The sequence below is a fragment of the Aythya fuligula genome, chromosome 24, assembly GCF_009819795.1.
Source record: "Aythya fuligula isolate bAytFul2 chromosome 24, bAytFul2.pri, whole genome shotgun sequence".
Classification (NCBI taxonomy): domain Eukaryota; kingdom Metazoa; phylum Chordata; class Aves; order Anseriformes; family Anatidae; genus Aythya; species Aythya fuligula.
This window is the reverse complement of record NC_045582.1, coordinates 5,056,301-5,079,518: the sequence shown is the minus strand read 5'-3', so window position 1 is coordinate 5,079,518 and position 23,218 is coordinate 5,056,301. Positions and strand designations below refer to the sequence as shown.

The following is a 23,218-nucleotide window of genomic DNA, read 5'->3' as shown; positions in this document are numbered from 1 at the left end:
CCATGAACATTGGTGCCCTTGGCAGTGAGACCAAGTGGAAGCAGGAATGTGCTGTGTGAACATGGGAGCCTGGGCACAGCAGATTCCTCTTTCCTTCATCTTTTCCCTGAAGCCTCAGTTTGGTCTCTTGCACAACCAGCTGCCTGCAGCCATGCTCCATGGCCAAAGGCAGTGGTAAGGCTTGGAAGTGGGATGGTCTCCACCTGCATCCACTACATGTATTACACTGGACACCACCAAGCATCCTCAAGCCCAGTGTAGAGGCTGCCAATGCCCTGCCAAGGCCTGCCAGCACCAGGCATGGGGACCTACAGAGCCCCAGGGGCTCGCAGGGCTGGAGAGGCTTGGTGGGAGCTCCCTGCCCCGGGGACGACGCGAGGGGCTGGCGGGTCCCCGCGGAGTATCGGGGATGCCCGGCGCCGTGCGCCACGGTGTGCCCGGCGGCTGTGGGACGGGACGGGACGGGACGGGACGGGACGGGACGGGACGGGAGGAGGGGGCCGCCCCGCCTCTCGCTTAAAGAGCCGCGGCGCCGGGCGGCCGCGCAGCAAGCTGCGGAGCCCGGCACCATGCGCGCTGCCGCCGCCGTCTGCAGCCGCCTTCTCCTCCTCCTCCTCTTCCTCCTCCTCCTTCTGCCGCCGCCGCCGCCCGCTGCCGCCTACTTCGGGTCAGCGCCGCCCGCGGGGCTCAGCTCCTGGAGCCGCCTTCGCGGTGCGGGGAGCCCGGGGAGGGGGCGCGGAGGTTCCGCGGGTGCTCTGCCAAGGGGAGGGGGCGCACCGAGGTTCCGCGGGGGAGCTCGGTCCCTGGGGAGCGCACCTGCAGCGACTGCCGACGCTGCGGGGACACCCGGCGGGGCGTCCTGGGGGTAGAGGCGGAGGCAAGGGGCGAGAGGGCCGGGGAAGTATTAGTTTGTGCGAGAGTGGGAAGGAGGGACGGGGTGGAAGATGCTGTTAGCTGGGAGCAGTTATGCTGACTTCTTGAGCCATGCTTTGCTTCTGTTCAGGTTTTGAAATTAGTTCCGGATGGGTCACTGGTTATAATAACTCTCCAAACTGTTTCCCTGGAGGGAATAAAGTGGGAGAAGGGGGCTGGCAGAGAGAGCCAGGGCTCAGCAGGCAGGTGCGAGGGACTTGCTGGCGTTGCACGGTCCCCCGGATGGCAGGGGATTAAGGCCAGTCCAGAGATGAAGGATGCACCTGCATGCAGAGACTTGGTGCTTCAGCCTGGGATACCACATGGTATCCCATTCAGCACAATTGCCCCTAGGTGTGGGTCCTTTCCTCACGTTTTACTGTTCTAAAGATAGGTTTTTAACAGGTCAGGTCAGCGCAGAATTTCCCCTGAAGAAATGTTTTGTTTTCTCAGTAAGCTGCTTCTCAGAGAGTTTTTCAGACTCTTTTATGGTAACCAGGGCTGTTAGTGCATATATCACAGTGAGTGTAGGAGAGGTGCAAACACTAATACATTCAGACCCTGCTGTGGGTGATCAGAATGCTCCAGGCAGAGCTTTGCTAACTTACACGTGTGGAGGGTCTTGGTCCCTCTACCAATCCTCGCAAGACAATTCTTCCTAAATTTGCATGCAAGTGTCTGCTGGCTTGGCACTGCTTACCGATGACCACAGTTGGCATTTCATTTGTGTTTCAAAGCTTCCTTAAAATATCTGGTTTAAAATTTATCTGTTATATCATTTAGCTTATTTCATATCTAAATGTCTGTTGACTGTGGAAGACTATAGCTTTCTCGGTCATTCAGAGAGGAGTTGGGTTGCTGTGAGTGTTTGGCTTTCCAATTACAGGGGCATGTACACATGATTGTACTCAGTGGAAGTGAGCATGTTCATGTTTTCCTTTCATATAAGCAACACAAAGCGGTTGCTGTTGCTCTAGGTGGGCTTGTTTGTTAAAGCAACCTGAATGATTCTTCATTCTGTAGCAATGATCTGTTTGGTATGAATTGCTTTCTGGTCATAATAAATCTGTGAGTGCTGCCTTTTGACAATGTTTAACTCAGGATCCGAGGTTGGAGTTTTACTTTTTTTTTTTTTTTTTTTTTTTTCTTGAGGGTTTTGACACAGGTGTGTCCGGCGCATTTTCACCTTTTCATTTTCATCTGTTATTTAAAAGTTTCAAGAAGGAGCTCAAGAAAGAAAGTCAAGTCCATGAACTCAGTGAGTGTCTGGTGGTGATTAATAATGAGATATGTGGGTGCTTTCAAATACAAATTGGAATTGATAGAGTAGGGAGGAACTTGAATATCTTGGAATTTCTGATGTAAATACCTATATGACTTAGCTTGTGAAAAAAAAGCTTCTTGCATCCAAACTACTACTGAATTGGAGTGGCCCTGGGGCCCTGGTCCAATATTCTACCTCTAAACTTTGCCGAGTGCTAGAGGCATAAGGACATGAACCTCAATCTTGCTTTCCAATATTTATTTATTTATTTTTAATTGTGGAAACCTTACAAAGATGTAATAAAAAGTGAAGGAGGCATTTGGGTGGCTAGCGACAGCAACAGGACCTGAGTCCTTTCTTTTGTGTTCAGTGGGCTTGGAAAAGGTGAAGCATTGCAAGTTGGCAGCAATGAAGGAAATACCAAATTTTGTTCTATCAGGACAGAAGTAAGGCATGAAGTGTACAGAGCAGTCCAGCAAAAATATGCAAAGGGCCCAGGGAAAGATGAAGGTCACCTACAAATGTACGAAGCAGAAGTTTTGCTGTGGTGAACACAGCCTTACAATGGAGTTATAATGGCAGCTGTGGGCATATCTCAGAAGACCACATTCTCAGTATTTGGGATTGTTTGACTGCCTGGTATCAGTACATTGGGTATCTTGAACAGACCTTGAAATGCCAGTACTGGGTCCAGAGAGGGGAAAATCACAGCCAGATTTTAAAGGAGGACAAGTAAATAAACTGCAATGTGGTCCAGCTGTTGTTCAGGTTATATTGGGCTTGCCTGGCTCATTAGTTGCAGGAATCCAGGAGTGGCCGTCTCCCTTGCATACAGACAGCGTGTACTTCTTAACTTCCTTCATGCTTGTTTGTCTTCACCTTTGCTTTACAGCCCATGCTATAGCCTCCTGTAAGTAGCCCCATTTTTTCTTTCAGGATGTACAACAACTTTAGTGGATGGGAGTCTCTCTAGACCTCACTAAAAAGCTCTTGGCCTCCACTTACCTTCTTAGAGAGGCTTTCACAAAGTGAAAAATAGTCTAGGGGGTGCTGGAAGGTATTGCTTCCCACACAGTCTAAGAGGGCAGCAATTGCCCTCTTCCTAGAACTAGGTCAGGGCAGAATTCAGAAGAGACCCAGCTTGGGTAGGATGTTGTTGGGATGGCAGAAGCAACAAACTTGAGTAAAGCCTTTTCTTGGGGAGATAAACGGGAAGTGGGCTGCAGCATGTCTTATTCATTGTCCAGTTTGGCTCGTGCTCTGCGGGCAGCCAGATCCACTGGAGCATTTCCTTATAACTCAACCTGAAATACCTGTGGTACGTACAAAGGCGCCAGGCTTCCTGGAATTTCATGTTATGTGCTGTCTTGTTTTGCAGCTCCTCTTAACTCAGCTGTGTCCTTCATTTTTTTTTTTTTTTTATCACTTTGTGTTTGGGAAAAGTCCTGGTTGTACTCCTGTCAAAATTAGTGGTACAATTATTGTTCATTTCATGATGGAATAATATTTTTTGGCCCTTAGAGGTTAAGAGGAACATGTGAGGGAACAAAAGAACATGTGACTTGCAGGTCTGTTGAAGCATGGGCTTGCATAATTTTGAAAAGAACATAACACATCAAATGACACTAATGAAAAAATTAGTACCTTCAAAAGCTCTGTCCTCACTTCCCCCGTGTCTTTCTAGAGATGGCAAGTGAGCTTTGTTTTTCATCCAGTTAGCTCAGCTACCTACATTCCTATGTCCTCTTTGGTAACTGTTTGCTATTGCAACTTTTCTGTGATCAGTCTAATGGACTAAATCTACAACAAAAAGAGACTCTGCTGTCCAGTTCTGAATGGTCCTGGAATGATTTGTGAAGATCTTTCTCCTCCTGTTGAGCTGTACCTCTGACAGATAAACTAAATGTCCAGAATACATATGGGTCTCACAACCATTCCTCAAAGTAAAATGTATCAGGAGGGTGTATTGCAGCATCTCTTTTGCATTGTCATTTTAAAAGAGAATATTAGCAGAAAGAGAGTAAAAAAGGAAAGGGAGGGCAACACTCAGCTGAGTCTTGAAGAGATGGAGTCTGTAGATGGAGTCCATAGTGACTGGCATGACAGAGAGGATGTGGGACAACAGAGAAGATGTGGGACTACAGATGCAATGAATATGTAAGGGCTTTCCATGGGTGCTTTTTGATTATTTAAAGTTCCTGGCTTGTCTTTAGTTATTATCTCAGGGAATCATTTTTTGCTAAAAAATCATCCTGCTGGGTGTTGAGTGTCTCATGTGGGGAACAGACAAGGGTGTGTGGCCAGTCCAGAGTTGGACTGAAAATCTCATCTCCTGTGTAATGATTGACTTCACTGCTAGCCTAGGTTGGATAGTCAGTGGCAGGAACTGCACTGCCCCTGAAATCAAGATCTACGTAGACACAGTGTTGCTTCCTAATGGTTTAAAACTATTCCACTGAGCTGCCAGGGAGAGAGGAGAGCTGTGGACCCATTGTGCACCTGAGGGGCCTTGGTTTGATCTGTCGTCATCCAGTATTCTCTTAGCCTTCCCAGAATGCTTGTTGTAGCTATCTGTGGGGTGTGGATATTTCTGTGGAACATGAAAGGCCTGTGAAATCAGATATAGAGTGCTGTTGTGGCTCCCTTTGATTTCTCTCCTTTCTGGGAAGAGAGAGAAAAGGCATATTTTTAAGGGTTTTTAAGACCTTTCAGATCCAGGGGACATTAGGCATTGCACAGGAACAGACTCTCATTAAAAGTCTCTTAAGCAGCTGGAATGTGTCTGGAAGGAGATTAAAGGAAAATGATGAATTTAGTAAAGTGCTTAGACAGAAAACTAGAGAGAAATAAAAGTTTGAGATCCTTATTGTTTTTCCAGATTGCTAGCAGGTGTGCATTAATTCAAATATTTTACTTTTTTGTTGTATGATCTGTAGATAATAAACTCTAAATCATCTAAAAATGACATGCAGTTTGCCTAACTGCAAATATCTGCACATTTTATATTTAGTTTTATGAGAATGTTCTCATACTGTGATCTTGATATGATTGTATGTTAGTTTTGCCCTAATAAAACACAGTTATAGCTAATGTAGTCAGAGCCTGCAAGCTTCTGCTTACATGTATATGAGTAATCTTAGCCATGTCTGTTATGACTCTGAGAGTGATGGCTTCTGATCCCAGCTGTGCCACTGGTCAACCATGTGTCATTGGGTAACCCTAATTTCTCTGCCTACTTCTCTAAATTGAAAGTTATGTGAGACTAGTTTTGAGAGTTGCTTCTGTGCACCAGTCCTATGCAATGAAGCCCAATCACTGAAGAAACCTCTAAGCACAGACTATTATTTTTTCATTCACATCTCTTAGGTAACAAGTGTGACAGTTCACATACTGAAGACTTTCACAGAAAGGTATATTCCAGATAGCTTTTGCCACATATCTTAAATTAACCCACTTGTTGCTTGTTTTGTTTACTTCCCAATGTGTTATTTCCATCCGGTTATTTTCATCTTCCACTTTTAGAGAAAAAAACAAACAAACAAAACAACAACAACAAGTTATTTTGTATGTTGGAACTTTAGAATTTCACAAATCAGTAAAAAAAAGAAGTAGCAAGAAGTAAGTTTGCCTGTGCTACTGGCTATTTGTGTAGGATGTTGTATTGCATCAACACGAATTTAAACTATTACTAGGTGCAATTCTAGAAAGTGCATTTCCCACAAAGCTTTTGCTTTACATAGTGTAAAAGATAAATTATACTTGCTATCTTTGCTCTCTGTATGGTTGTTGTGGTTTAACTCTAGTTGGCAGCTAAACCCCTCATAGCTGCTTGCTCACTCCCTTCCATTGGGATGTGGAAGAGAACTGGAAAGGTAAAGTGAGAAAACTCATGGATTGAAATAAAGACAGTTTAATAGGTAAAGCAAAAGCTTCTCATGCAAGAAAAGCAAAATATGGAATTAATTCACTACTTTGTGTCAGTAGGCAAACGTTCATTCATTTCCAGAAAAGCAGTACTTCATGATGCATAATAGTTACTTGAGAAGACAAATGCTGTAACTCCAGGTGTGCTCCCTTTTCCTCCTTCTTGTTCCCAGCTTTTATCAATGAGTGTGGCATCATATGGTATGGAATATCCCTTTGGTCAGCTGGATTCATCTGCCCTGGCTGTGTCCCCTCCCAGTTTCTTGTGCACCTCCAGCCTACTCGCAGGTGGGGCAGTGTGAGAAACAGAAAAGACCTTGACTGTGCAAGCACTGTTTAACAATAACTACAACATTGGTGTGATATTAACACCGTTTTCATCACAGATCCAAACCATTTCACCATATGAGCTGTGAAGAGAATTAACTCTATCCCAGCCAAAACCAGTACAGTGGTCTCAGGTTGCAGTTGCTGTGCACTGTTGAGATTGCTCTGAAAATTAAATCAAATTCTTCAAAACTTTTTATATGGTGTCTATGATTATCTTCACTAAGTTTTTCACAAATAATAACATCTAACATTATTCAGGATTTGGAGAATGGCAACATCAGCTTCTCCCAAAACTCACTGGCCACTGGCAGGTCATTGGATATCTTTGAGATAATCCCTGTCCAAGATTGCAAGAACGGTTGTCCTTCGTCAGACCAAAGGTTCATGTAGCCTCACAATATGCCTGGAACAGATTTCTCCTGTTCTGTGTAGATCTTCACATCTTTCAAAATTTGAATTTGCCACCTTTTCTCCCATTTACACGATTGTACTTTTAGGCAATAGGTTTAACACCAAGTCCTTTGTGTACTGAGTGTTTCAGCCCTGTCTGCGCAGTCTTTGCCAGACTTGGTTTTGAACTGTGCAGTCTGCATTGCATTCAGAAAATCATTAAGCTGCATTAATTCCAGTTTCTTAGGCTGAATCTGGCCTCAGTTTTCAGTATTGCCTATTTTTCCCTTGGCTTTCACTATTAGTCTTATGTTTCTGTCCCCCATTTCAGCAATGACAACAGGTTAAGAGATTCTTCTTGGTTTCTTAAGTTTAATATTTTTTGTATGATTCATAAAGATTCCTTGTTTCTTGGTTAGTCTGCTGGTCTCTGGATGATTTCCCAGGGTTAATTAATCCTACTTTACACAGTTATGGAATGGTGAGTGTGTGGAGGTTGCAGGTTACTGTGACAATGAGTGCAAAAGTGCACCGGGCTTAGGTCAGCTAAGTTGTACTCTTAAGTTCCATGCCTGGGTAGACTGGATTGACTACAGAGATCTAGACAACTAGCTCACAAGGAAATGTCTATAAAGTATGTGGGGAACTAAAACAGCAGCTGCAGTACTTGATTTACATCCTCTGTAAGGAAGGTTATAGTCTTCATGAGAGTTTGGACTTGCTTGAACAGTTGAGACCAGAGTGTTAGAAATGTCTGGTTTTTGTGGAGCTAGGTAAGACTTCAGTCTGGTCTCCTCCATTGGTTAACATTCTTTGCTTGTGAACTGGAGTATGGTAGAGAATGTGGATTTCTGTGTTTGCTGACAGACTATTGTCTTCTCTCTGCCAGTGCAGACTGGTATTTATTGTACAGAAACATACACCTGGAGACATGACCAGTCAGACCTGGTCAGATAATTCAGCCGCAAAAGAGCCATGCTTTTAGAAGGAAGCCAACAATGATGCAGTGAGGTGAATAACCTCACATCCTGCTCTGCTCTGAGGATTTGCCTTTTTTGGTGCTGTACCAAGGTCCCAACCACTGTTAGCAAGGCATCTTCATTTGTCTTGGTCTGCACAAAAGCTGAGCTGTGCTGGGAAGATGATGGAAGAGTCACTACACCACTGGTGAGGTGCTAGCAGCAAGGTAGTCTTTGTCGACACGCTTCAGAGATTGCTCCTGTACATCCCTCCCTATCCAGCTTTGCTTGTCCAACTCCCACACTTGCTTTGTGGAGCAGCACAGCCCAGTTTGCCTGACTGGGGAGGAGGAACAAGAACCAACTGGCTCACATATTTTTTGTCCGTGTTGAGCTAGCTGTGGACTTGCAAAGAAAACAGTGGCATTTGGAGAAGTCTGCAAGTGGTAATGCCAGGGCTGAGATTGATTGAAGAATAAAGATTTTCAAAGGTTTTCATTTATCTGGATGTTTCTGGTTTTGGGGGGTAGTTCTGCGATTCTTCCCTGCTTGGCAGTCAGGAGTGACACTGCAGATAAATGTTGTGCAAATGCATGATTCTTCCCAGTTTGTTTGCAGCCTTCAAATTGTGCCTCAAAGTAAAATAATTCCTTCATGTTTTCAGGCATCCAAAATATGCCAAGGGAGATAAATTTGTAAAGAAAAATCCATGAAAAGTGAAACTATTTTCAGATGTAAATCCCTGTTTTTCTCTAATTCAGAATTTAACCCTAATTTCTTGTTTAAAAAAGCTACTTACCAACCAAACACAATACATTTTAGTTGACCCCTTCTTCCTTTATGACAAAAGTTGTGCTTGCTCTAAAAAGCTGTTTGTTAATATCTCCCTACTGGTCTTTCCTAGCTATGTCTAGTGGCATAGTACCAGTGTACACAAAACCCTGAAAGGATGTGGTTAATGTTTTATGGAGCAAGCACAGTGCTGTGGCATACAGTGAATTGTAGCACCATTTAGAAAAATGTAGGCTAAGAAACAGGTCTGTGATGGTGGAAGAACTGCACAGGAAACAAAACTAGAGGTGTGAAAACACATCCTCATGGAATCAAAAGAGCTTCCCACCTGAGGTGCATTGCTGTTGCCAACACCCATGTGTTTCTTCTTTCTCCCTGCAGTGTTAGTCTGCTACTTTGCCTTGGTGTGCAGTGGAGAGGTACAAAATCTAATCAGTTTGTACTGATTAAACTTTTGAGCTGGTAAAATACCCTAACCAGGAAATTTCTGAGTATCATTTATCCTTCCCTCTGATCACCTTTCTCTTCCATGACTGCTGTCTTCCTTGATTCAATGCTCTTTTGCTTTTTTTCAGCCTGACTGGGAAAGAAGCTCTGACCCACTTTCCTTCCTTGGGACCCTCAACAAACTCTGCCCAGGGAAAAGTTCACATGAAGCAGTGTGACTTGCTGAAGCTGTCCCGCAAGCAGAAGAGGCTTTGCCGGAGGGAGCCTGGCTTGGCAGAGACGTTGCGTGATGCCATCCGGCTTGGGATCATGGAGTGCCAGTACCAGTTTCGCAGTGAGCGCTGGAACTGTAGCCTGGAAGGACGGACTAGTCTGCTGAAGCGAGGTACAAGGTAGTCCTTTGCAGTATAAAATCTCACTTGGTGCTGTATTGCCTGGAATATGCATCTCACAGTCAGCAAAGGACATGGGGCATTAACTGGGTAGCTCAGAGATTATCTGGTTTGCCTAGGAATGAGAGCGGGGAATATAATGCAGTTTGGGCTCTTTTGCCACAGAATAGACAAGTGCCTTATCCTCATCCTTCCTTAGCGGTTTGTCATGGTTTGAAATATAAAAGAAAGTTCATACCCTTGTCTTTTGGAATTTTGTCCAAAACTGGAGTTTCCTTTGTTGATCATCTTTCTTGGCTGTCAATCAGGAATGATGCTCTGAAAAATAAGAATTAGTGCCTTATTTCAAGGGAAATTTTAAGACAAGACTTTTTTTTTTTTTTTTTTTTTTTTTTTTTTTGAGGTCTTTGGATGTAAACCTTGGCTGTTCTCTGATACAGAATTTAATCCTAATTTTCAACTTAAAAAGCCATTTATCAGCTCTAATGCATTTCAGTGCACATTTACAGATATCTCGTAAGACTTTTTGTCGTATATTTGGGGTTTCCACAAAAGTTCAGATACAGCAAACAGAAGAGTCAATGGCTTCTGCTTCACAGAAGGCTTTAGGGGAAGAAAATGTCCTGTAAGTGCTGTATTTGAGGTAGGAGACAGCATAATAAATCTTCTAAATTAAAAGAAGTTGAGGTAAACTAAATGAGGATAGATCCTTAAAGCATTTCTTAATGTGGTTTCACAGAGCATGCATATACACTCTTCTGAATCTGTCCTCATCCAAATAGTGCCTGACCAACCTATTACTGAGCTTCAGTTCTTCAGTAATATTTAGTAACATATGCTGAGTTTCAGACTTCAGTATTACCCAGTTTCAGCCCCTCAATAATATTAATGAATAAAAGTTAGCAAAAAAGCAGATGAATAACTTTGATGAAATTAAAATGTTAATTAGCATTGGAATTGAAACATTATAACATTTCAATTTAAAATTATCAAATTTTATTCAGTTAAATATATTAATATTTTAGTAAACTTCAGCACATACAAGATTAGATTTAGTTTATTGCAAACTTCTATTGTGAATTTTTAAGCTCATGAAAAAGCTGTTCATGATCATTTTGAGTGACTTTCTGACATGTCTGCCTCCATCAACCTCAAAGAACTTGAAGATGACAATTGAATAATCCTCATCTTCAAATAGCTGGAAAACATTTAATTATCTTGTGGTGGCATGCCTCAACATTTCCATGGACTCCAGATTGACAAAATAAAATATCACCTGTAATTCAAAACCTGTTTTGGCAGATGAGGATAAGTGTTTGAAAACTTTTATTACACAATCTTAAGGATCAAATGATGATTTAATACAGTAAAGTATGCTGTGTACATCCCCTGTATGAGAGGACAGTTGGCTGGAAGCAATTATTAGTTCTCATTTTCCTTTAACTTGCAAACAGGTTAGTTTCTTTCACAAAGAAGACGAACATTTTCAGCTGCTGCTTTTGATGTGTTTCTCACAAATTCCTAATGCTGTTTTGTTGCTGCTTTGGAAATCATCAGTCAGAAAACGGGCTATTTTCCTTTCACCCAAGTAGTGATGAAGAGTTTTAGAAAAGATTAGATAATTTGATATTGTCATGGTTGTAGAGAAGCCATCAAGAAAAGCATTCACATAACAGTCTTTAATGGTCCTACCAGTGAAAAAGAGGAGAAAAGATCATGTTCTGGTGAGACAGTTCATTTTTATAGTAGATGAAAAGCCACACTTAATTTGTAGTCACAACTAAAAAAATTCAGTGTCTGGCTAGGATCACAGATGTTTTTCCTGCTTCTCGAGATGCCACAATCTTATTTTTTGTATTTGCATATTTTTAATATATATATGTATATGTATACCATGGGTTTTCTGGTTTTTGAAATGCCAGCTTTATTTTCACCATCTGCTTCATTTGTTGCTTTATTACATAACTACAATAGTCACACAAGGATTGCAGGTTATGCAAGAGAAGTTTCCTAGTTGTATCCAGAAGACTGTCAATGTAAAGCAACAAATGAAGTAGATGGTGAAAATAAAGCTGGCATTTCAAATACATAGCATGTATATATACATATTTACATATACACACACATCATCCTTCATACCATACCTACAATCCTTCTATGACTATTGCAGTCATGTATAGTTGCTATTGCTTTCCGCTGATCCATGTAAAATTTCCCTTCATTCCTTCTCCACTTTTTAAAAAATCAGTGAAAACAGAGGGATTTAAAATGATCCCAGAAAGACATTGCAAGCCATCTTTTTGCATGGTGGCAGTTGGTGTCTTTATGTAAAGCTTGTGAAATAGTGATGAGTTTTTTGGTTTCCAAGGTGTGGCATAAATGTGGTCAGTTGCTGCTGGAGGTCAGGCAGGCTATATTTCATCTCAAACAAAATGATGATTTGGGGAAAATAATACCTATAGCAAAGACAGCTCAGATCCAGACATTCAGAAAAATCCTTGAGAACTGAGCACTCCACAATCCTCTCTCCATTTCTTTGCTTCATGTTGTTTAGATTATTTGATGTTCTAACAGTGGTTTCACTGATGTTGTGAAGAAGTTGGAATGATACAGCACAGGAGCAGTGGCTCAGAGAGGTCGTAGAATTTCCATCCCCGGAGACTTTCAAAACTCAGTTGGACAAAGTCTTGGACAACTTGATTGGAGTTAGCCCTGCTTCGAGCAGGAGGTTGGGCTAAAGATCTTGAGAAGTCCTTTTTTTCTAAAGCTTTATACAGTTCTATACCTCTCTGGTCTTTGGTTGTTGGTGTATTTTATTTATTTCTTTATTTATTTTTTTCCCAGAGAGTTGTTTCTTCCACTTGCTCTGAAATGTTCACACTGTCTTTACTGTAGTATCTTCAAATCTTCAACCTTGAGCATCTTTCCTTTGGCAGAATCACCGTATGGCTAAACTCCTCCCATTACAGTTTTTATTGTGGTCTAGAGCACACCATACCACAGACCAGTGTCTTACCATCACAGCAAATGTCATTCTGTATTTATAGGCTGCTAAGTTAGAGAAATGATTCAAGGGAGCTCAGAGGAAGACTTGGAAACGTGCAAGGTCCTATCAAGAGTAGATGGCTTGTTTCAGCATCTTGAAATTCAACTTTGTGCTGTTTGTTTGTAATTGAACCTACTACTGCCCCCAAAAGATGTCTGTGTTTAGATGTTCCCCCTTGCACAGTATGTTTAAGATTTTATTATAGTCACTAGCCACCTAGTGAATATAGGGGCAGGAGAGGGAGTCATCCCTTAAACAGACTCTGACAGCCAGGTTCCACTGGCTGTGGTTACAAGAGTGCCATTGACATAGTGGGAGGATAGATACCTAGCACACATGGAGAAAGCTCCGTTTAGATCTTCTCAATAACGTATTTGTTGGAGTTGATTCCTGCTCATTTGTGCTATACCCTTCTGAAAATACATTTTAAACAGCTGCTCTGTTGTTTATTGTTATTCAACAAAGCCTTAAGAATGCTTCATTTTCTCTTTACTCATGTGCTTGTGAATTAATTAAATGGGGATCAGTCCCTTACAATGAATGAGAAGGAATCATAGATTTTTCAGACAAGCATTTGATACTGAACCTCTGCCATAAAAGGAGATGGGAGGGAGGAGAAGAAGGACATGATTTGAAAGTATGCTCGTTATCTTCAGTTACTGCTGTCTGCAATGGTCTGACCACAAGCAATGGTCTCTGATTTCAAGAGGGTTGATATCTGGCCAGCAGTTACGTGGAATACCACAGAAAGAACCAAACCATCACTACTCAGAAATAGCAGAAGCAGTGTGGTGTTCCACAAAGTCAGATTTAGCAGAGTATGTGGAGCTGACTGGTACTTCTAGCTTTATATGGTATGAGAAAGTGTTTCTAAAATGCACTCCTCTCTTCTGGTATCAGTATCTCATATAGGATATTGGGAATCTGGTAAGGATTTGGAGATCAGCTACTGGAACTGTTTTTCAAGTTTAGGATTCCAAATGTATCTCATCCTTTCTTAGCTTCTTCTTTTGAGTTAACCAGTGTTCAAAAACGTGTGAGCATTGTTTTGCTATTCAAAATCTGTAATGACTGAATCCCATATGAGTTTTTCCAAAACTTTAGATGGATTTGGTGACATTTTTCCATTATTCTTCCAGTACCCTCAAACATTTACAGAGCATTGTCAATCAGAGAGCTTAGCTGGAAGTTACTTGTCCCTTGTTATTTGTGATACAACAACTTACATGTGGAGGCAGGAAGAAGTTTGTTGATTGAACTACTTGACTTCCTCAATATTTTCTTGTCTCTCTCATGTCTGGACTGTTGCTAGATATTTCTTTTAAAATTTCTGAATTTGAACAATCACGCATGAAGTCTGTCTTGAATTTGCAAATACAGCCTCTCCATTATGTGTATAATTAGTCAATTTGTCATTCTTCTTACTGATGGTTATCAGAAGAACTATTTGTCCTCTTCTGTGGTCAGATTTATGGTGACCTCACCCGGATCTCAACAGTCATTGGTCTGATCTGTTATTACAGCTGGATGGGAATTCTTTGAGGGAATAGAATGATGGAAAGATTTGAGGTTGGACTGGATGAATTCTAGAGGTTCTTTCCAACCTTTGCACAAAGCAGGGCTCACTGCAGACTAGATCAGATCTCTGTGGTTCTCTCTTTCATGTTTTTAGGGGAACAGATTTGTTTCCTTCTGATGTGGAAAGAAATTTTGAATTTTCCAGTGTGGAATATTTGTTTTCTTCAATATGTTTCCCTCCATGCAATGTACAAGTGTATTTTTCATAAACCAACAGTTGTCTGGTTTTGGCCAGTCTTTTCCATTCCTGCATTCTGAGATGTTGATTAGTTGCCTTTCTCATCCTTGGTCTGCTTCCTAAATTATGGACTTGTTAAACAATATTCCATTCAAAATTTTCCACTGGTTTTAATTTTTGCAGATAAACTCTGGAGGAAATGTTAAGATTTTCCAATGAGTTAAACAGGAAAATAAAATATTTTGGGTTTGGGTGAGGTATGTGCCAATCAGTGCTTTCTGGGACATCTGTGGAGCTCATGGATATCATGTCACATGGCCATTCCTATCTGATCTTATGTCTTCAGGCATTTTCTGTTCAGGCATTGTATTTTCTTACATGGTTTATATGTTGTGGTGTGTCATGGTCATATCTATCAGGGTGAACATAGCCTGTCTGGGAAGCCTGGTTTAAAAAGGAGAACAGCTTCAGAAAACAGCACCACAGTCGCTGGGAGTCTCTTTACAGAGAAGTTATAAAATCCACTTATATGCTGGAGATTCTGTCCTTGCCAAAGATGTTCTTCCAACATGTAACCTTTCCCAATCAAACTACTTGTCATCTTTCAATATGAAATACCACTAGTAAGTCAAAATAGTCCCAAGCAAAAACATTTTGAAATAAATGATATGTATATTACTGTATTTTTAAAATACTTTTTTCAGTCTCTACTAAATAGTTCATAATTTTAAACATGATTATATGAACACAGTGGTTATGATTACGTGAACATATTATGATTATTATGTGAACATTATTATGAACAATAGTTTGTTCATGATTTTAAACTCTTTAAAATAATTCATGATTTTAGACAACAACATGTTTTCAGTGACTGCCCCTATTCACCTATCAGCTCTGCGGTGAGGAAGGGGGACAAATAGAGTTTCATGACTGTCACTTTTTGTAGTTACACATTTTCCCAGGACTGTTTGCATATTGCCTTTCTAATTCCTTGATTCATGAGTGGTCTTCTGTCTCCATGTTGAATCAGTCTCAGTCACCAGGTGAGACTGGGATGTTAATATACCAGTTGCTTCAAACCTGATATTGGCTTTCTGTGATAGGATTTATGTGCAGGTAATGGAATAATTTTGTCTCTTTTGTCTGTAAGCCAAGTACTGTGCTTGGTATTAGCTCATGGACAGACAGGAGAGCCAGTGAGGTGGATGAACACCTTATTTTGCCTTTCTTGCACCTACCCTCTCATAATCCTTCTCCTGTGCAGGTTTTAAGGAAACTGCCTTCCTATATGCAGTGTCTTCTGCAGCTCTCACCCACTCATTGGCCAGAGCATGTAGTGCTGGGCGCATGGAGCGCTGCACCTGTGATGACTCCCCAGACCTGGAGAACCGCAAGGCCTGGCAATGGGGTGTTTGTGGAGACAACCTCAAATACAGCACAAAGTTCCTGAAAAAATTCCTGGGTCAGAAGAGGATTGGCAAAGACCTACGGGCCAAGGTGGACATCCACAACACCAATGTTGGCATCAAGGTGAGGAGTTGCAGCATCAGGCCTAAAGAGAAGTTAGGGTTCAGTGCAAGTCTTCCAACCCATCCTCAGCCAAGGTTGTTTGTGAGAGGAGTATTTACTGCCCCTAGTCAGAAACCAGACCCTTGTTTACCTGTGTGTTTTGGCTCTCAGTTTTGTAGAGAGAGCTCCCTGGAAAGTCTCCTGAATTATGATATAAGGAGTTAGATGTTTGGAATAGGAGAGTAGCAAGCTATACCCTCTACCAATATCAAAGGCTGAGTGGTAGTAATATGCAGTACAGTAACAGCTGTGAAACTCACTGGCTGAATTACTGTGTTGGTTATGTGATGGCCAGAGGGAGGTTTGACAACAGGAGAGCTTCAGTGCTGGTATGAAGTATGACGCAGATGAAGGATTGATACTATTGAGATCATTTATGAGTCCAGAGGAGATTTGCTATGTCTGTGTGATTTGCTATGGACCTAGTCATGTTACAGTGTTGGGTTAGGGAGGCCATTAGATCAAGCATTTTGGCTTATATATTACAGGCTACTGACTTAACATTATTTCTATATATTGAGTCCAATTACTTGTTTGATTAGAGCACTGTCTTGATTTGAATATGCTAAGAGTGGGAATTGACCATGCTGGAGATACACAGTTTCATGGTTGACTACTCCTGCTGTTCCAAACATATGCTTAGTAAGAATTTGACTAGCTTCAATATTCAGACATTTATAATCATTCAGGCTTTAACTTTCTGACCAACTCTGTAGAAATTCCTTTATTTTTTCATTTTATTTCTGTAAAATAGGAATAATGCCAATAAAACTGAAGTACTCTCGGGCTGCCTGCAATTGAGGTGTAATCTCTACCCAGAACCAGGCTCGTGGTCCTGGCAGATAACGATTACTGCTTCTCTTCCTCATCAGGCTGTGAAAAATGGTCTCAAAACCACATGCAAGTGCCATGGCGTCTCTGGTTCATGTGCTGTCCGGACATGTTGGAAGCAGCTTTCACCTTTCCATGAGGTTGGACGACTGCTCAAGTTACGCTATGATGATGCTGTCAAGGTCTTCAGCACCACCAATGATGCTGTGGGCCACTCAGAGCTGGCCAGCCCACAGAGACACAGCCATTCCACCAAGCACCCTGCTTCACCCCGTGCCACTGACCTGGTGTATGTGGAGGACTCCCCCAGTTTCTGCCGGCCCAGCAAATACTCCCTGGGAACTGCTGGGAGGACCTGCTCTCGCGAGGGCAACTGTGACAGCATGTGTTGTGGACGAGGCTATAACACCCAGAGCCGGTTGGTTACCTTCTCTTGCCACTGTCAGGTGCAGTGGTGTTGCTATGTTGAGTGCCAACAGTGCATGCAGGAAGAGGTGGTCTACAGCTGCAAGCAGTAAAATCAGCTCTAGAGGGTCAAAACAAATCCTAGAGTACAAGAAAGAAGGATGGAGAATGGGACATAATTCTCTACTGTGGGGTAAGGGAAAAAGCAAGCACCAAAAATGTCTAGTGCTCCTGTTATCGCAGTGCTGAGATCCCCAAATCTGGGGACAGCCCCTGTATGAGGGGTGAAAACCAGAAGTTTTGCCAGGTAACAGATCAGGAAGGAGGGAAAGAGAAAGGTAGTAATAAGGGGGCAGCAGAACCACTGAGGCAGTCAAAATCTCTCTCTTGAGCTTGTACTCACAATTGCAGGAATATTTCCCCCCCATCATCCCTCACTTGCACAAATATAAATGCATTGTGGTGGTCAAACTGAAATAATGAGGGCTTGCACCCTGTTTCGTGGAGACAAGAGAAGAAAGGGACTGGAGAGGCAACTGAGCAGAGACTGGATTCTGATGTAGCAGAGACAGGCATGTTCCTGCACCAAGGCAAAATGACTCTGGCAACAGGGGATTTTAAGTTATGTTCTCTGGAAGCTGGTTGAATCTTCCCTGCTTTGAACTCAAATACACTGTTGAGTAGCTTCATTTTGATGCAAGAATTGTGCCTCAGAAATACCACTTTACAAAGAAATGAAGCTCATGTCCATCTTATGCACAATGTGGGCATTAGACTTCAAGCACATTGTAACCATGTTTTAACCTTGCTGTACACAGGAAACTTGGAACTGTATCTGATAAAATGCATGTATCACAGAACTCAGCTGAGGTCCGTGAAGTAATAATCCTTTGCAGCATACTGCCTCGCAGGAGGTTGTTTTGTGGTGGTGGATCCAGGGTGATGGTGCTAATTATGCATCTATTTTGTTTTTGTCGCTGTTGTTGTTTTTCCCGATCAAACTTTCATTGCCTCTTTTGTCTTAAATGTACGACTCTGCCCTGGTGCCCAGTGTGCATCACATCCCACAATTCTGCCCTGTGCAAATGAGAAGTAAGATTTCTGAAAGGGAATTAAGAACTACAGTAACTGGAGCATTTAAAAAATGTGCAAGTCATAAATGACAATCTCTGCACTGAGAAGGTAGATATATCTAGACAATAGAGGCATCTAACATGAGAGAAGGTGACCTGGGAGAAGAGCACTGTCCAGAGAAGCACAGAACCACAGACTGGTTGAGGCTGAAAGAGACAACAGTTTCAGCTCTCTCAGCCTTTCCTGAGGAGAAGAAGCTCCAGTCCCTGGAGAGATGCTCCAGTCCCTTCATCATCTTTGTGGCCTCTTTGCTGGACTGTCTCCAGTATGCCCATGTCTCGCTTGTAGTGAGGAGCCCAGAACGGGACGTTGCTCCAGATGTGGCCTCACCAGTGCTAGGATCACCTCTTTCAACCTGCTGGCAATGCCTAATGCAGCCTAATGTTAGCCTTCTTTGTGGCAAGGGCACACTGGCTATTCCTGTAATCCTATTACAGAATTGTCATACCTTGGCATCGAGTCGTGTTTTTCTGGTTAACTTTAAGTTGAGCACAATGGAAGCAGCCTGTTTTGTGTCTTAGTTTGTGTCTTAAAATACAGTCTTGGGAATGGCAGTGAGGCAGTCTCTGACCTGGCCTCCATGCACACATAGAGGTGTGGAGCACAACCTGAGTGCTGAGTTTACAGTTAGTTAGAGGTTCCCAGTTTGTATGGTGAGCAGCTCTGGAGGGCCCCTGAGAAAACAAAGGTGCTGTATTTACTTATCCTTGGTAATGGTTATAAGTCAGTGAGCAGGATGCTGCTTTGGATTTTGGATAATGCTCAAAAGAATATTTAAATACTCATCCTCAGATCAAAATTCAGAGGCAATATAATGGATGAAGATGCTGGTTTACGTCATCTGGATCAACTGAGCCATAGGCTGAACTGGGCAGGGTTTCAATGGGGTTCAGTTCTCCTAAAGTGCAGTGAGATCTCACCTGCGTGCTCCAGCTTTTGAGTGTTCATTTACACATTGAAAAATTACTTTGCAGTGGTAAATGTGTACTCACATTATCTTGACATTGTTTCTCTTTGGTTTTTACAACTATTCTTGATTTCTGCTTCATAAAAGGATGGGAGAGAACTGGCTCAAAGCAGATCTAGCCATTAACTAACTGTTTAGAGGCCATTAACACCTTCCCTTTGGCTATCTACAGGTCTCTTAATGGGTTTATTACTCTTTACTCCTTGTTCTGGCTTAAGTTGACTTGAACTGAATTAAAGTGTTTATGACAGATATAATGCTGAAAATTGGGTTAATTGGCCTTTTTAAATACCCCAGAAATTAATATTGAGCAGACCATTATTTACATGTTGCTTTAAATCTTTTTGGAGTTGAAATCTTCCCACGGGTCTCAATGTTCTTGATGAAAAAGTATCCCAATGAATTAAAATTGTTAGGAACAGGAATCATAGGTGAAGGGACAAAGGAACTAGCTCTCATCTGTACTATTTATCCCAGGCAGCTTGCTCTACTGACCTCCTGGCTTGCACAGCATCTGAGGGCAGAGAAGTATTCTGTCACTTAAGGGTTATTTGTCAATGTTATATTGACACATTTACTATGTCATTACATGGAGCGTTCTCATTTAAACAGGGACTGGGACCTGGGCAGAGGGAGAAAGCACAGCTGGATATCAAAGAATGATATCCAACTGTTAGTAGATAAGGACTTGTTACTGTTAGGTCAGAGGTTGGACTAGGTGATCTTGGAGGTCTTTTCCAACCTAGATGATTCTGTGGTTCTGTGATCCACCACTCTGTCCTTTTGCCTTAAAAAATTACATTTCTTGGTTGCCCAATGGACCAGTAAATTCTGGGCATGCACTAAACACTCTCTACACTGAGATCTCATAATCTGAGGGCAGGTAGGATGCTCCTAGGTGGTGGAAACTATTCCTGATGAACTCATTCTGTTTTATTCCCTCTTTGGGCTAATGTTGACAGAGTGAACTAAGGGGATTCCATTAGACACATTACTATACATTGGGATTCACACATTATATAAGTCGTGCCTGTCTAATCAGCACGGTCACTGCAGGCAAGAGCTCAGGATGGAACTGTTTTTCTACAACAGTACATTCTGTCTCCAGCTTTGCCATGAAATTGTTTTAATAAAAAAAATCCACTTCTTTAATCTTCTAGTAATGTTATCTGAGTCAGTGTTAGCTGCTGACAGATGGATTTCAGGAAGGGGTTATGAATCTGCTCTCTCATTTAGGAAAAGAGTAGGCTTTTTATGTCTCAAGGAGTGTCAGGTCTTCACTTTAGAGCTTTGTGTTTAGTGAGCTCTAGGTGACCCTGCTGAGTAGCGCTGTGATTGACCCTTACAGTAGGAACAGTTAAGCTGTGCACTGGGAGCTATGGTCTATGAAACTCTGATGCATTCCTGCCCTGCAAAACCAACAGGACCTACTGAAGAAGATCTACAATTCATCTCACGTATAACTGAAAGTCTGCTTTCTCCCCTACCCACTTTCTCCTGTCACAGAGTAGAAGTTGAAAGCTGGTTGAGGTGGCTGATGGGCTACAGGCTAGATGGTAGCCTCATTGGACGTGGCTGGTGTTTGTAGGGCCCTTGAGGTCCTCCCCAGTTACCTGCAGAATGAGCTCATTTTGAAGTGAAGCTTTTTGCCTTGCTCGGACTTGCTTCTCTTTTCTACTCCTGAAAAACAAACAACAACAACAAGAAAAAACGCACTGTATGCAAGTCAGTTGGTCTTCTCCAATGACCTGGTCTTGCTCTGCAGTGAGCATGGAAGGAAACACTTTTCACTTTCCTGTCAAGAGCATTTTAAATTGGTAGGCTTCTTTCACCCATCCTAAAGGCAAGTCTGGCTTTCACACAGTGAAAAGTGTTATTTTAGTAATATCCTTTTTCTGTCTCCCAAGTGTAATGCTTCAAGCAGGGGGTGAGTGCATTTCAGAGGCATGTTAGGTGTTGTGCACAACAGGCTAAAAGACAAGACCAGAAAGATGGTAAGATGATTATTTAGGCAGAGAGGAATATGGTCAGACTGGTAGAACTTGCAGCTTAGGTTATTTGTATCTTTTGTGGCTGAAACACTGGTGTTAGTGGGAAACAGAGGATAGACTTGTGGCAAAAGGACTAGATGCCTGTATTTAGGCAACTAGATCAAGCCCCCTCAATGTGGATATTTTGGGTTCAGTTGGGCCTCTGACGTTTTTTCAGGCAAAGAGATGTTTGGGTCTCTGACGTTTTTTCAGGCAAAGATTCAAGGCAGGACGAATCCTTAGTATGAAAATATATATATATATATATATATATATATATATATATATATTTTTTTTTTTTTTTAACGTATAGCTCCTGTCATATGGACATTCATGCTTTTGAGATGGTGTCACCAAGTTCCTTGTCACTGAAAATCCTGGATCTTTTGAAATGTGCAGGGATTACCTCTAGTTATTTATTTCTTTTTTTTTTTTCCAAACCATGATCTATTTTGCCATTTGACCCATGAGCTATTGTAACTGGCATCACATTGTTTTTGTCTAGTCTTGCTACCAGGGATTATGAGATGGCATTGCCCTTTGTTTTGAGTATTGGGTTAACAGTCTCAAGGGGATCTCACATAAACTTTGTAGTGTTATAATCAAAGAATAATGTAAATAAAGTGAATTGAAAGGTAAGGTTGTGCCTGGAAGCCCTGGCAGCACAGGCAAAATGTTGATTAAGAGCTGGACAAAAGATACTTGAGAGGAAAATTAAGGACTGGTTTCTCATCTACCAGAGGGGACTTCTGTGTCTGCAGCTCTATATCCTGCAATGCTCAGTGCTGCTTGTTAAAGTGGTAAAGGTGGAAAAGACCTGAGGAAGAGACGGTTTATTCTGTGGTATGATTGGTTTGAATTTGGGCTCAGTGGAATACAGAAGATTGGCATCTGGCTGTATTAAGTTTTGGTTGTTAACTGAGCTGTCAAGCCAAGTCTGGACAAAGAAGTCTGATATTCTCCTGGCTTTGCTCTGCAAGCTCAGCTCAAAACCTATTTCAACTCTTTCCTGTCACAGTTTAAAGGCTTTTTGGTCAGCCCCTGCCAACCAGAATAGACAGCCTTTCAATGTTTGGAAACCACATGATGAGTACGGATGGGGAAATAAATAATTATTGGAAATTCCACATGAGGCCTGGGGAAAGGACTTGAACATATTTTGTGTTTAAGGCAATGTTGATATCCCTCCTTTCGGTATCCTTGAATTCTAAGAGTGAGGAATTTTGCCTGAGGCAGATAGCTGTTTTTTCCTTTTTTTTTTTTTTTTTTTTTTTTTTAATATTAATTTTTATTTATTTCTCCATTCAGTTATCTGTAACTTTTTTACTGCCTAAACTTGAGATATATTGGGTTGATGTTCAGAGGTATACTTTAGTTCAATTAACACCAGTGAGAGGCTTTATGTTGCCAGGGAGCAAAACATGGTTCTGCTTGGCGTTCACTATTCTCAGGTTTGAACTGTAGTTTCTTAAAGAATCAAGACCAAGCAACATAATCTTAAGCAATGCTCTTCTGCCATCTCCTGGAGATCTGAGATGTAAAGAGCTGGGCCTCCATTTGATGTGTGTGTGAACTTTTTAATTACACTGTGCACCTTATGGTGTACTACAGATCCAACAGATGTGCTGCCTCTTCTCTTATATGTGCCAAGAAGTTCCTGAAATGACAAGCTGGAGATACAAGGGGTTCATATTTACATTAAAGTCTTTTTAGCAGCATAGGTGTATGTATGACATGGCTATAAAGTAATTATATTCCAAGTACAAATGTACCTTAGTATGGCTACTGACACTAAAAATCTGAGCTGCACATGTTTTCCTGTATAGTTTTTTATTATTATTATTATTATTTTATTTATTATTTAGGATGACTTCTTTTCTCTATACCTAAGATCCAAGAACCCTGAGAAGTGACAATTCTCAGTGTTTCCTACGAGCTAGCAGGAATCCTCACTACTATGGAAAGCTACTTTGCAGTCACAGGTTACTCCCTATCCCTGTGTGCTTGCTTGTACAGTTTTTGTTGCTGGTCTTGGTGTTTTGTGGTGCTGGTTTGGGTAGTATTGTG

General features: G+C 41.8%; 1 protein-coding gene across 1 annotated transcript; it reads left to right on the top strand.

The window, feature by feature from the left end:
* Positions 1 to 629: 629 nt before the first annotated feature.
* WNT9B (Wnt family member 9B) lies at positions 630 to 17,133 on the top strand (the record flags this gene model as incomplete). The annotated part of the gene is made up of 4 exons (XM_032202900.1): positions 630 to 667; positions 9,147 to 9,403; positions 15,480 to 15,745; positions 16,657 to 17,133. Coding segments are annotated over 4 exons (1,038 nt in total), but the record flags the coding sequence as incomplete, so codon positions are not given.
* Positions 17,134 to 23,218: the final 6,085 nt, after the last annotated feature.